Source organism: Dromaius novaehollandiae, chromosome 5, assembly GCF_036370855.1.
Source record: "Dromaius novaehollandiae isolate bDroNov1 chromosome 5, bDroNov1.hap1, whole genome shotgun sequence".
NCBI classification, from domain to species: domain Eukaryota; kingdom Metazoa; phylum Chordata; class Aves; order Casuariiformes; family Dromaiidae; genus Dromaius; species Dromaius novaehollandiae.
In genome coordinates this window covers 38004355-38019235 of record NC_088102.1, presented here as the reverse complement: position 1 = coordinate 38019235, position 14881 = coordinate 38004355, and the positions used below count along the sequence as shown (strand labels likewise).

The following is a 14881-nucleotide window of genomic DNA, read 5'->3' as shown; positions in this document are numbered from 1 at the left end:
GACAGAGGCGTAGGGACCGCAGAGCTCGCTGTAGGCTCGCGCTGAGCTAGAGCGGCCTCAGAGCTTGCGGAGCCCCAAGGGCTGAGAGCGTAGACGGCCGTTTAAGAGCCGCAGAGCCAAGAACCTCCCGAGGACACAAACAGGCCCGTGAGCAAACTCTCTCTCTCCCTTCCCGCCCCCAGAGAGCGCCGTTGGCCCCCGGCGGGCACGTGACCACAAGGGAGGCGCGTGGCCGACGCCCGCCCTCGGGAGGGGGCGAGGGGCCCCATCCGGGCTTCTTCCGGCCTCCTCTGGCGGCCAGGGAGGGGCTGCGCCGGGGCCGCGTCACGTGAGCGCGCGGCGCGGAGGAAGGAGCGATCCCGCGGCGCTGCCCGCCCGCCGGCCGCCACCATGTCGGGCAAGGACCGCATCGAGATCTTCCCCTCGCGCATGTGAGCCTCCGCGCGCGGCAACGGCGGCGGGGGCGGCGGGCGGGGAGCCGCGGGGGAGCCGTCCGGGGCGGCCTCGCGCTGCGTCTCCTGCAAAACGCGTCGTTGGCGGCCGGAGGCGGCAACCTGATCTCCCTCGGGTCTCTCTTCCAGGGTGCCCGGTGCTGGCTCCCTCGGCCGTCGGGGGGCCATCGCAGGCGCCAGAGCCGACACAGGCGGCTTCTGGGGGCCTCGTTATACCATGAGGCGAACTTTGGTTGTAAAAAAGACCAATTTGTAGAACGCGTGCGTACGAAAAAGGCCGCAGATCAAACCGTGTCTCCCGCTCTCTCCTGAAGGGTGGTTGCTGGTATAACTGGTGTGGCAGCAGCTGTGTTGGCCATAAAGAGTTAAGAAAATAAAGGAAGTCAAATCCGTAAAGTGCAGACAAGTAATTTTCCAGATCCTGACAGCAGACTCTTTGTCATGAAGTCAGATGTCTCTTGACAAGGCTTGGAAAGCAGCCAACATTAGAATGAGCGCAAATGTTTAAAATTGATATGCTATTAGGATTGCTGTTATAATAATGCTGTTTGGTTTCTTCTCAGAACTCCCTGAGATAGAAGGACTTTGCTTTAAAGTGAAAAGCTGTTCCAGACCTTGCATAAAATTGGGTTGATGCCTGAGATGTAGTTTTGCGGGCTGATACATCATTGTGGCAAGAAGGTGGCGATGTGCAAAGGCTTAATATTTACAAGCCTCTTTTTCAAAGGAGGTATTAGACCAATAATGTGGCTGATTTTTTGATAGGGAAGTAAGCTAGGGCAGTAAAATAAAGATGGCCTGCCTGCGTGCCTCTGGAACAAAATCTTTTTGTTAAATGACAGAACAGAATTTTCAAAATCCTTCTTTTTTTTCTTTTTTAAATCTTTGTGAAAGGCTTTGCTGATATGAACCTCTTCTGTACTGGGTATGATCACTTGCAGAAACTGCTCTGTCTTCTTTACAGTACACAAGACTTTGTTTAGTGCATGCTCAGAGCCTGTGAAATCTTCTTGAAGTAGAAAGTGAGCCAGTCTCTGACGGGTGGTGAACAGAGCAAGCGAGTTAGTGCAAGGTGGTGGCGAGCCAGAGCCTGTTCCAGTCTGTTATGAAAATAAAGCTACCTTTTTATTCCTTGACCTTGTTTTTTTATCATGAAAATTTTGAAAAAACTCTTTTTTTTCCAGTTATAAGCATCTTGTAGACATCAGTGAAGCTATTCTCATAATATACCTGTAAAGTGGGGGAAGTAATGGATTTCACAGTGTAGGTAGAATCTTAATTATACTTAGTTTTTCCAAGGTCAGAGAGGAAGTGTGCAGGCTACTCCTTACACGGAGTTGTCTTGAGTGTTGTCCTTTGTGTGTAGTAACTGTATGTACAAAGCAGTAGCTTAAGTTAGCACAACTTGTGCTTTTTGTAGTATAACTAACTGTTAGTTAACCTAAATCAAAAAATTACTCAAACTAAACTATAGTTCACAGCAGTAGAGGGAAACAGAGATCCCTCACTCCCCAGATCTGTGTCAGAATGGTTCATTTGGGGTAGTTGTCATCAGGAAAAATGAAAACTCTTATTTCCTATTATGGAGAGACTGAAAAATAACTTGCCAATTTTCCATGATGTGCAGCTTTACAGATACTAACCTTGTAATCCTCATTGATGGGGAGGATTCCCTTGATTTTAAATGGAAAAACAGAATTCATTCCCAAATTGTCCACCCTGGTTTACTGCATTGATTTTTCTTAATTGCTTCATAATTTCAGTCAAGTCCATGTCAGAAAACTTTTGATTTTTTCCTTATCCCTTTGGATGATGCGGCACCTTTTTATTTCTTCCTGTGTTTAACAGGGCTCAGACCATCATGAAGGCTCGTTTGAAAGGAGCCCAAACAGGTCGTAACCTCTTGAAGAAAAAATCTGATGCTTTGACACTTCGATTCAGGCAGATCCTTAAGAAAATTATTGAGGTAGGTAAACTAGCATTTTCTTCTCTTTGGCTCACCCTGTTTGAAACCTGTCTGTTATCTGTCAGTTGTACATTCCCATCCTGCTAACTTCATGAGGTAGGCTGGAATGTAGGACAACTTTGTGGATAACCTGTGTTTTATAAGTGAGGCTACTGAGGACAGATGAGCAGAAGTATGTTTTCCTGGCTGCAATGGTACTGAAATTCTGTAAGACTTAATATTCTTCACCTCTTTTCAACCAGTCCTAGACTCTGCTTTCTTTTATATCTAGAGTTCCCTCCTGCATCTTCTACATTACAGGAGATTTGCTATGACGGTGCTAAATACTGTAGGAGTGGATTTAAGATGTTCTGTCGTACTGTTTTTGTTGCTTGAGAGGATGCTGCAGATCTGCGTTTCCTGCATGACTGGGTACACCAGGAAGTAGAGACCTGAAGTTTCATCAAGATGGAATTTCTTCCTTTATGAAGAAATGCCAAGTCCTATTTCTTGTGCTCTTCGCAGCACAAATGATAAAGTCTAAGATGTTCAGTAGAGCCCAATACGGCTTGGTTCTGATCTACCATACTAGATGGGATTTGTTTATACTGTTTTGACTGTTACTGCTACGGATGGCTATGGTTAGCAGTAGTACTTCATTATGGTGCTTTAGACAAGCTCATGGTGCTGTTACGTCTAGTTGCCTGTAGACTGAGAACAGCGGTGCACCGGCTAATACACAAAAGCTCTTGCTTCTGAATAGCATACTTTTTTTAGCCACAAGGAGTTGAAATGTATAAAAATTGGAAAACTGGAGCAGGAGGAGAGGGCAGCTTTACTAAGCTGCATACATCTGTATGTTGAACAACTTAAGAAGTCTTTTATCATTCAATACAATATCAAGTAAGAGTGTTTTCTCACTGTGCCATTATATTGTTTGAATTAACTGCCACCTAGTAGAATTTTCTGTTGATAAAGGCAGACAAGTCTTTTGCAGTTCTGTGAGTTCTTATACTGAATCAAACAGCTAAAATGCTTCTTTTTTTTTCTTCCCAGTCACCTGGGAATTATGATTTGTGGTTTGAGAGTTAGCTTGAGATACAGGTTTTTCTCTTTTTTAAATTCTGTATTATTTTCTTGATGTTTTTAATTATCCATCCTTCAGAAGGAGTAATATGCCTTATTTTTGTTGCCTCCTCCTACCACCCCCTCTCCCCAGACTAAGTTGCTGATGGGTGAGGTGATGAGGGAAGCTGCCTTTTCGCTTGCTGAGGCAAAGTTCACAGCTGGAGACTTCAGGTGAGGATTGCTGATCTTACTTGTGGGAATCCTACGCATGGGAAAGTGATCAACAAACTGCTGATCTCTCTTTTGGAAGAAAAGTAAAATTCTTAAATACTCTTTAGAAAGAGCAAAAGAAGGCAGTGAACTAGGTAGGACAGGAAGAACGGGATAAATAAAGGTAGGGGACATCACTGCAGGAAAAAGATGATTTGTGTGATGCAAACGTATATCCCTTTAGAAGCTAAACAAAGCAGAAATTAACAGAAATTACACACAAATTACACACAAATCTTTGATTTGAGAAGATAGTTGCTTTTTGCAGATTGGAATCTAACATATAGGAAAACAAAAATATATAGCAGAATCTAGACTATTTATATATTTTTTTTCTTTGTTGTGGACTTATGGGCAGGATCCTAACCTCTTGTCTCACTAGGGCTAACGAGGGGAAACAAATCTTTTTCCTCCACTGGGATATTTGTGTTGGAATAAATTATAATTCTGCCTAGGGTGTTTGATTAATTTATTTAACTAGAAATAGACTTTGTAGAATAAAAGTGGGGAGGTGTTAATGTTTCAGCTTATAATACTAATTAATGGGGAAGAACCAAGTGATCAGATGCAGTAGCGATCTGTGTGCTGCAGCAGGTGCACAGCATCCATAAAAGACTTTTTGACATTTAATTTGGACTTGGTGCCCTTTGTTTTCCTGTCCTAACCAGCAGTACTGCTTAGTTATAAACAATAGTCAGATTCCACCCTGTACGCAAACTTCATTTCAGTAGAAGAGTTGGCTACAGTGACCTGTTCTGGGAAGATGTTAAGACACTCTAGAATCCTTCAAGGTGAATTGTAGAAACTTAAGTTTGTTATTTTGATATAGTGGATAAACAAACTCATTACTGCTCTGAAAGAACAAATACATATGAACTCTTAAAAATGAACTGACTGTTACGGCTTCGGTTTGCATTTTAACCTTGAAATTCCTTTGCTTTTAGTGGGAGGAGGGTCTTATGGGTTTATTAGACTTAGTGTTATTAAAATGTTTTCAAGTAGTTTGTCAGATAACTGGCTAGTTTTCAGATACGCTTTGTATACTTGGTCAAAGATGTTTCTAAAATAACGCTTCACAGACTCTGCTTCTTTTACTTTTCCAAACTTTGTTGGAAACCCATTTGTTTCAAAGGTTCTGTGTTAGCTTTGAAGTCTGTGCTCAGAAACCTGAGCTGAAAACTATCTCCAAATCTTTACAGCAATTTGATAACTACTTCACTTTGTATATAATGAATTAATGAACCACTTCATCCTTCCTGATTAAGATAAACATTTTCTTCCTTACAGTACCACTGTGATCCAAAATGTGAACAAAGCTCAAGTCAAGATCAGAGCTAAAAAAGACAACGTAGCAGGTGACTTTTCCAGACTATGGGTGTTTTGACTTTTGAGGGATGTGGGGGAGAAGACTCTGAAATATGCTGTAGTATTTCCAGACACTGTCTCTTCTTCTTTATTTCTCTTACTCATCTAATGGTAGGAACACTTGTAGTCTACTATGATTTTTACATACAGCAGATGAAGTTTTATGTTTAGTCACTTACACTCATTTCATTTTATGAGAGGCATGTAAACTGCAGTCCAATTTTTAGATCATCAAGCAAAGCATAATTTCTGTTGTGCTTTTTTTCCTCCTTGGGCACGAGAAACAAGTCCGGAAATCAGGAAATTAAATATTAAAAAATTAACTACATGAAATTAAATAGCAAGAATTCTCTATTAAGAAATCAAGAAAGATAAATTATAATCAAACACTCAAAGCATTCCTTAAGCATGAGGAAAATATTGCTTAAACAGAAGCATAGTAAAATTGAATATACTTCCCTGAATTTTTTGTGTGCCTGTATCTCAATGAGATGTAAAGTAATACAGTTCTGAAGTTCTGTAAAAAATGGCAGAACCAGCATGACTTAATCTTTCCAAACTGTATGTCAAGATTTTGAAAGCAAAGCTTCCGAGCTCATGTAATTCATTAGAAGCAAATGGGGGAAAAGTGAGTTGTACTTAATAAATAAGTAACACTTTGTGTCTTGCACATGTTCTTGTTTGCTTTTGCTAGGTGTAACCTTGCCAGTTTTTGAGCATTACCAGGAAGGAGGGGACAGTAAGTACAAAATGAGTATTTTATATCTTACAGGTACTTATAGCTATTCTATGCTAGTGGAAAAATATTGTCATGCCTTGCTGATAAGTCAGTTCACAGTATAGGCATAGTAGTATGTGTTTCCTCTATGATGCTTTACCTGTGTTCCTGTGACATGGAGGAGTTGTTATTAGAGGCTATAGTGGATTTTAACTCCCTAAATCAGTGTGTTTTTCACACTAGAGGAAGATTGGTCTCGATGACCAGTTTTTAAGGTTAAGGTTAGAAGGTTTTTAAGACTGGCAGATCTTACTGTGGACATGCAAACAATGACTTTTTACATAAACCACTATATGAAGAGATTTGTTAATGGGCAGACTTTACCTTGTCAGTTCCTGAGCCATCTTGTATCCCTGTAGTTTGTAAAATACTAATTTTTCTCTGGTAAGGAAACGCCATAATGGCATTAGCAGGAGATATTATTTGTTTTTTTTTTTTTTTTCAGGTTATGAGCTGACTGGCTTGGCCAGGGGTGGAGAACAGCTGGCTAAGCTGAAGAGGAACTATGCCAAAGCTGTGGAGTTGCTTGTAGAACTGGCCTCCTTACAGGTTGATGGGAGGAAAAAAAAATGGGAGGGAGAGGGAAGGGGTCTCTGGTTTCTCGCAGTTCATAAATGACAGTAAAGTGGTCTCAGTGATTGCAACCTAATGCTTTCAGCTGTACTATAATCCTTTAGTTTATCACAGTACACAGTTGCAGGCCTTTTTCGGTCATAAAACTCAGTTATACTACAGTTTCACTGATTTCATTAGTCAAAAATGCAAAGAAGAAACTTTCTTCAGGGAGTTAGTATTTGGTATAGTAGACTTGTAACTGCTGATGTGCAGCGTTCAGATGTAATCTGTTAATAGTGAGAGCACTGACATTAGCAGAAACAATTCTGCTCCCATCAAGAATTTTGTCTGTTTTGTTTGTAGGATTAATGAAAATGCTGAGTTTGTTTTGTTATGTATTAATTATTGAATGTCTTTCCATCAGACATCCTTTGTTACTTTGGATGAAGCCATTAAAATAACAAACAGACGTGTGAATGCAATTGAACATGGTGAGTATTTGCCCTGCATAGTATTTTTGAATTTCCTTACAATATGGAGAGCAGAGTCCTGGAAGACTGCTCCAGAAGAGCTGCTCTTCTTTCAACTCCTTTCCTGTTATAAAAGTCCACGAGAACTGTGGCTGGAGCACACAGAGATAAATGAGTATGCAAACATGAGAAAGGACTTAGGACATTGCACTGAGTATAAAGACTTCAAAAATGTGTATTGTGGAGTGTCTGCCAGTCATCTTTGACTTATGTCATCAAGTCTGTTGACTGGAAACAAAAGGGAGGGATGTTGTTATGTGTTAAGATGTTTTAATAGCTGCTTTTGTAATGTTTCCTAGCTTACAGCTAGGAAACAACTTACAGCTTTTGAAACTGGATTGGTGGTGTCCAGCCTAGAGGTTGTGACTTTTTGTTTTTGGATGGGATGGTAGAATAGGCATCTAGAGAGTAATCGTGGTTAAATTCAGGTTCAGGTTATAGGAAGCAGAGCCTGATGTACATTCTTTGGTATTTATCTTTGATCTGAATTCCTTATCCTTCATGTTCCTGTTTGTAAATTTGTCTCTTGCTATTTTTTAAGTACTGCCCATGCACAGTACAGTTGTAATTCCTTTTGCTGTAGTAATCAGGGTGCTTTGGTTATTTCACATTTCTTTTTGAGTTGTTGACAGCTGTAATTTAATCATCTTTGCATGTACACAATATACATTAGCTTATTTTAATAAATGATTCTAAACTGTCCTCTTCAATACTTTTTTCTGTAGATTTATTCCTTTGAAATTGCAGGCTTTTTCTGTGGTTTTCACTCAACAAATTAAGGCAAAGGCTTCCTCTGCAGCCTTTCAAACTTCGGCAGTGTTGATAACAGCTTTCCCCTTTGAAAAGGCGGTTTCTGGCATGTATTCTTCAGAACTGCCCAGCTCTTGTGCCAAACTTTGTTTAATCTTCCCTTGTGATGGTATATTTGAATATTTTCTTCATTACAGCTGGATGTGATGGCTTTCTCAAAGTAATTAGATCAGAATGTGGTGGGTAAAAGTGCTGTATATTAAACAACTTTCTGACAATGTGATGGAATAATGTAGTTTTCATTCAAAAGCCACAACAGGTGGACTGGATTTTTTTTTTTTAAAGAAACTTTAAATAACTATCCCTGCACTGCATTAAATAATTTCCTGGCTAATATAACAGCAGTCCAACAACTTCCGTATTTGTATTTTTTTTTAGTGATTATTCCCAAGATTGAGCGTACTCTTTCTTACATCATCACAGAACTGGATGAAAGAGAACGAGAGGAATTCTACAGGTAAGTAAGTATCAAAAACAAGACAAGGCTGGTCTCTTTTTCTCAAATAGACCAAACTCCTCAGAATGCCGTTTAGAGAGCTATTCACCAAATCTGTCAGTGAACACTGTTAAAAATGATCTGGTTCTTGCTGCACATTGAATTCGCAGAGATGGGCAATTGGAGATCTGCAGTTACTTGTCTCAAAGTTACTAACAGATCCCTTCTACTTGATTGTGCCTTGTAGTCTTTATCATGCATCCAGAGGATGGAATACAGTACATGAAAGTGCTCTGCTTTAGTCGTGCCTCTTCCATTGCTGGTCTGTTTTGGGCTCCCTGAAGTGAAAAATGTCATACCTGAAATAGGTTAAGGAATTTTCTTCATTCAAGAAAAGCAGAGCAGTGTAAGGCAGTGTTTAGGGTCAAGAATGTAATTTAGAGTTTAGATTAACTCTTTTTTCTTTTTTTAATCTGCAAGGTAGTTTGTTTTTTTTTCAGGGGCAGCAGGTAGGCATAAGAGCCTTTTGCCATTTGTTATAGGATCTTCATTTGCTGGGGAACTTCTTCAACAGTTTTATCACATCCAAGTTGTATTGCATCTTTGCTGCTAACCTGTTTTATGAAAACATCATATTGTTTTCACTGATAAATCATGTGTTCTTCACAGGTTAAAGAAGATACAAGAAAAGAAAAAAGTACTGAAAGAAAAATCTGAGAAGGAACGGGAGCTGCGGAGAGCTGCTGGTGGGGAGCGTGAACCTGCCAACCTCTTAGTGGAAGAGAAGGATGAAGACCTTCTCTTTGAGTAACCCGGCACAAATGTTGTATAGGGGAGTGGGGGACCCAGAAGACAATGTCCAATTGCAATATAACTCCCAATGTGTTGCCTCAGTGATATTCGTGGCTTCTCAGTTGATGTATAAATCTGAGTTGACTGCATTGTGGATTTCTTCTGGGATATTAGAAATTTGTGAATTTGATTGCAGGTGTTTTACTATCAAGAAAGCCTTTTATTGTTGGTTTTAATGGATACTATCAAGAGTCTTTTTCTGTCCCTCCAGTTTCCTTACACAGTAGGAATGAGTGTCCACACTTGTTCCTTTTGCAGGATGGCTCTGGATTTCTCTAATCAGATTCTTTTCTCATTCCTCCCCTTTCTACTATAACCGTAGAAACTGTTATTTAGGGAGGGAGATGCACACAAAGTTTTTGCTGCTGAACTGTTAGTTACTTAAAGCAGGTATTGGCACAGTTTGAAGCCAAATGCGAGTATAGACACCTACATTTTCTAACCCACTGATGAAATCCACAGTCTTACATGATTTATTCTGTTGCATGATTGTTACCATTGGCCTAAAATGCCCATGGTTTTAATTAGAGGTTCTGCCAACTTGTGTACTGTCTGTGCTAGAAACAAGTAAAAAATTTCAAGTGTTAAGTGTCTGGTGTCTGGACCAAGTTGCTAGAGGATGGTGGTCTTAAATGCTTGGAAACTGTAGTGTTTATTTCAAAATAATGCTGTTTCCCCTGACCCTAACTTAGAACCTGTGCTGGGCATCCCTTTACAGGCTGTATCCACATTCACTTAAACTTTACCTTGTTAGATAAGAAACCAAGAAGTGACACTGTTCTGCCGCATATGAACCTCTGCTGAGCTATCCCACTATATGTTGCTAAATCGTCATTGCAACAAGTAGATAGGCAAGCAGAGCAGAGTTAAACTTCTAGTCCATTCTTGCTGTGGTTCTTCATGTCCTGGGCTGATTAGGGGAGTCTAGAACAGTGGCTGAGGAAATCAGTTTCTGTAACACATTTCATAAAGTCTTTTTTATAATTGCATGAAGCATTTCTTTTCTCTTTTAACACTGAAAGCAGCACAGCTGAATACTAAATCCAAACCTGCTTGTAGGATTACAGGTCCAGCTTGAAAAAGAGAGCCTTCTGCTTTTGATTTGTGTTGACCTCCCATCTAACATTATTTTCTGGCCTGCATATGTTCTACCAGAGACTTCCCTCACTAGCAACAAGAAGATTTAACGGGGGTGAAAGGGAACTGCTTTGTCTTCCCCTAAAACCATTCTTCAGCCAAGAGAAGTAAGGGGAAGGATGTATTTACAAATCCTTGTCCTAGTGATAGAAAAAAGGATCCTTATCTAACTAATGGAACAGATGTGTACTGCCACAAAGGAACTTTGTAAGGGGAATTAATTCTTATTTCTTCAACTACTGCTCTTCATCAGAGTCATCCTTAAGAAGTACTTTTTGGTTGTACTATGCTGAAATGATTGTTTTGTCAACCCAGGGAAGATCCTGCTTTTAGTTGCTGGAAAAAGATGTGCTAGTAATAGGTTTAAGTTGTGTTACTGAAGATAACCATCAGGCCTCAGGCAGAACGGCTCCTATGAATTCTGACTTTCAGCGTAAGCTTAGCATAGGGAAGGTTGTATCTGTTGGTTGAACAGTTTTTTGCAACTTGGACTAAAAGCTATGTAACAGTATCCTTCCTCCTTCTACAGGCAGCAGTTTATCATATAGCAGTTAACTGTCTTAGATGGTGCAGAACTCAAATGAAGATGGTTTTAGAATGGAATAAAGTACAAATGGATCCTAGGTCAACAAACTGAGAGAATTTTAGAAGTCTATTCCAAAACTTACTGTGTTCTGGAGCATTGAAATCCTGACAAATGATCTTCTATGGCTTTTCCCAAACAAGATGACAGGCAGGTTCATCTGAAAATGGATCACATCAGGGCAGGTGATTTACAGCTAGAACCCAGAAAATGTCACTGATAAAGTCCTGGAGTTTAGAGTGAAGGGAAGGAGACAGTGATTTCGAGAAGAAATAAAAATAGGGATTAAACTAAATTTAAAAAATTAAGCAGCAACTATAAGAAAATTACAGTAAGACAACAGTTGAGAGAAACTGTACAGTTGAAGAATATTTCCTGTGCCCTTCTGACACCATACATCCAGTGGGAGAGGTACAGAGAACATGCCCTAGGGCACTGATGGGTCAAAGTCTCAGAGCATCTTTAACACATTCAGGAACACAGTAGGAAGAAGACTTCAAGAGCCACTATAAGAAATAAAATTGTACGGTGATTTATTTTAAATCTAAAAATATTTTACATTTTTACATTAGTGTGCAGTTCATGATGTCTCAAAAATACAGAGTGCAGGTACATGTATAAAAGTACAATGTGGGGCTAACCACAGGTCTCAATAAAGTTACCTTAATTATTTAAGGCATTAAACCCCCATCTTATACTTTAAAAAGCCACATATAATTACATTCAAAAATTCTTTTATGCAATTAAGCTAACAAGTTTATTTTTAATTAAATCTGGACTGATAAAAATAACAGTACCCTCCTTTGAGTCTGGTACAGCTCACTACAAAGCCTGTGATAACGCTGAAGTGTTTCAGTAGTGAAGACTGCATATTCTCTTTTACTCTAATGGAATTAACACATGTTGTTCTTAAAAAAAGGCAGAACAATTTCTTATACAAGGTAGTTCCAGGTCCAAACTGGTGGCAGATGGACAGCGTGGTACATTTCTCAGTGCGGTACATTTCTCAGTGTTGCTCAAGCCTTTCAGCTGAAGGCAAAACTACATTGGCTATAAACTATCATAGCACCTGCCTATATGGATGTCAGTGTATGCTGTGTGTCTTGATAATTAAGAGAGTAGAGCTGAACTTAATGCAACATTTTTTAAGTCTACATTCAAAAGCTTATTTGTATAATAATTTCGGTAACGTGGGGGGACAAAAATTAGTCAAATACAATAATGGCGTGATTTAATGTGACTGATGCTGCATATAAACACTGAATACATAAGGGGATAGAGCAACTATCTTACGGTGATTGTGACTGCAAGAATTTGGGTGATACCTACCTAGCTGAGCTAGGTCACCCTTACCACATTCTACTGCTTTCCACCTTCTTGTCCAACTATGAAACAGTCAATAACAAAGCCTAAAACATCTTCCAATTATCTTTCTAAAAAAAGGGAGGGGGCAGAACTGGTGTTCTGTCATCTATGCTGCACTGACTATGCAATATAACTGAATGTTGTAGCTGTCCTAACAGAGTCAGGATTAAAGTGAGAACATGCCTGTAATGTGAGGCAAAAAGCCATTATTTTGAATCTCTAGCCCTTAGGCCAACAGATAGAATTATTAAATTATTTCTAACACTGAAATGAACTGAAGGTAAGTTTCCAACCCTCTTCCTTTCTGAAGGGTCACTAGCTAACCTCACTAATTGCTTAATTTGTTTAGCCCTAAAAACAATTAAACCAGCAAATAATTTTGCTATAACAAAACTGGAATGCACTCTATACTTCCATTTTTCAATGCAGCACATCAGGAACTAGGAAAATGATCTGACACAGCTTCTTCACATTTGCTGTACACTTTGTGTTCTCAACAATGGGTATAAATTTGTTCCATCAGAACTTGAAGAATATATGCAAGACAGTATGGAAGAAATCAACTACCTTTTCATCCATCAGCATTAGACAGGAGTGAACTACACATTGACATAACTCCAGTGTTTTACCTGTAGGAACAAGGAAATGCTATGGCTAAAATTAAGAGAAACATTCACATTCAAGGTTCTTCATGCTACCCATTAGCAAACCAGCCAAGATAATACTATTTAGTTAGCTTCAGCGATAGAATAGCCGTACTGCAGATGCAGAGCTTTAGTAGTTAAACCTTCACAGCTCAGGTAATTATTTGAGGATGCAGAGATGTGATCTGCTTCACAAAACATGCTAGGACACAGACAGACCTTGCCTTCTGTTTACTTGTTTCAAGTTTTTTTTGTTTGTTTTAACAGTTCCAAATGTTCCCCTTTCTTGTGACTTCTCTGTCAGTTGCCAGTGTTTTACTTGTACTTGTACTGAGCAAATGCAGGACAATACATTGCTGGTGAATTGAAATGCTACTTTGCAATACAGTAGCTACATTCAGCTATTTTAATTCCAGTTAGCTATCCATTAGAGCAACTGCCACAAGACGAACCATTTCCAGAGAGAACCATCCCCAACACCACCGTCGTCCCATATTCAGCACATCATTCTGTTTTAGTCAGTATCCTTTGTTATAAAACATGAGGAAATTTGTTTATTCTTAATCAGCATGTTTTATAACAATGTATTTTTCATAAAAATATAACCTTTGCCTTTCTAAATATCTCTACAGATCCGTGGAGAACAGTGGCTCCAATCAGTCAATAAGTTTTAATGAAAACTCCATAAAAATATCACATCTAAAGATCAATATAATATTCATCTTTGATTGGACCTAAAATTAATGTGCAGTCATATCTGACTTACAAAGTCTGACTAAAAAGACCCAAGGATTGAAATATTTACATTATACATATTTTCCAATTACAGTGCTATTAGAAAGTGGAATGTTTTTTAGAATTAAAAAATAAACTCAAGCCTCACAGGGCAGCTCCAGACCAGAGTGGCATCTTCATTCTGTGTATTTTTAAAACAGGAAAGGTTTCTCATTAACATTTCATGTGTAGATTATTTCTCTGCCCAATGATCTGTAAAATTATGCTCCTGAACTACCATCATGTCCCACAAAGTCATTAAGTTAAGTGTTAAATAACATTAATATTTATAACTATGTGACAACGTGGACTATATATATATATATATATACACACACACACACGCACATACATGCACATACTTAAAATCTTTAATTTTATAACGGTGATTCTAGGTTAAAAATAGGGTGTATTTATGTATAAAAGCAGTTACCAGAAAAATCTATCTAAAGCTTTAGAATTTAGTACTGACTTAAGCATCTCCATTTTTAGATCACAGAGAAGGAAAACTTGGACAATCTCTAAATTAGTTAAATCAGCTCACAAGCTGATTAGTGGATTTTTTCAGTAATACACAATTTCACTGGCAAAGTATATAGCCACCAAGGTCTAGAGCTTACATTCCCATCTATTATTAGAATTGGGCAGACCTGCACACAATCTTCTTTGAAAGATTGCTAGATTGAAGTTCATTTGTCCCTTGGAATTGTTCTCTTTCATCGTAACCAGGTCGAGGGCACCCACTGGGGTTCTGTGTCAAGTTTGTTTATTAACCGAAGTAACTCTTGATATGCCTTATCAAGATCAGAATTCACAATTGCTGTATCAAAGTAGTGGCCATTGTTCTGTTCCATCTCCCTCGTCTTCTCTATGATTTCTCTCAGTTCTTCTGGCTAAAATCAAAAACAGAGAATTATTGTATAAGCCTCCTCCCATAACAATGGAATAGAGAAAGGTAATTCCTCTACTCAGGTCTTTTACATGAATTTTCATGGTATCAGTTTTGGCTACTGCAAAATTTCTGAGAACATTTAACCATGATACATATTTGAAAGCCAGGGACATTCAAGACACCTCTGCATTTTGGCATCATCACAAATCACTTCTGATTGGCCACAACCGTCAACCCAGTAAATAACTCTCTCAGACTGAAGTGAACGAGGAAGATACATCGCCACTTATTCTATAACATGCATCTTATTGAGGATCTTAAATCATGTTTCTCAAAAATAAGTTAGATCACCAGGCCTCCTATCTTTCCAAAGAGACTGAAGTCAGAAAAGGCATGGGAGAAAGTTTGAATGGTGTACAACAGAC

At 39.1% G+C, this 14881-nt stretch overlaps 2 protein-coding genes across 7 annotated transcripts in view; one reads left to right on the top strand and one right to left on the bottom strand.

Moving 5' to 3' along the window:
- Positions 1–216: 216 nt before the first annotated feature.
- On the top strand, positions 217–9649 carry ATP6V1D (ATPase H+ transporting V1 subunit D). Its single transcript, XM_026095717.2, has 9 exons — positions 217–431; positions 2301–2418; positions 3617–3696; positions 5023–5090; positions 5795–5839; positions 6324–6427; positions 6858–6924; positions 8152–8230; positions 8879–9649. Exons 1-9 carry the CDS (start codon positions 391–393, stop codon positions 9018–9020), a joined length of 744 nt encoding a protein of 247 aa, XP_025951502.1. The 5' UTR covers positions 217–390; the 3' UTR covers positions 9021–9649.
- Positions 9650–11297: 1648 nt separating this feature from the next.
- The window catches only part of PALS1 (protein associated with LIN7 1, MAGUK p55 family member), a 56782-nt gene continuing 53198 nt past the window's right edge, over positions 11298–14881 (bottom strand). For all 6 annotated transcript variants that reach the window (XM_064512475.1, XM_064512473.1, XM_064512477.1 and 3 more), the window contains one exon: positions 11298–14457. In XM_064512475.1, the coding sequence (XP_064368545.1) occupies positions 14281–14457 (177 nt within the window). In that variant the 3' untranslated portion in view covers positions 11298–14280. The remainder of the gene's footprint in view (positions 14458–14881) is intronic.

Bases quoted from the DNA above. Each gene is read 5' to 3' on its own strand.
- ATP6V1D (XM_026095717.2), top strand. From the start codon at position 391: ATGTCGGGCAAGGACCGCATCGAGATCTTCCCCTCGCGCAT. The intron at 5,840-6,323 runs GTAAGTACAAAA...TTTTTTTTTCAG, and splicing joins TTACCAGGAAGGAGGGGACA to GTTATGAGCTGACTGGCTTG. The intron at 6,428-6,857 runs GTTGATGGGAGG...TCTTTCCATCAG, and splicing joins TAGAACTGGCCTCCTTACAG to ACATCCTTTGTTACTTTGGA.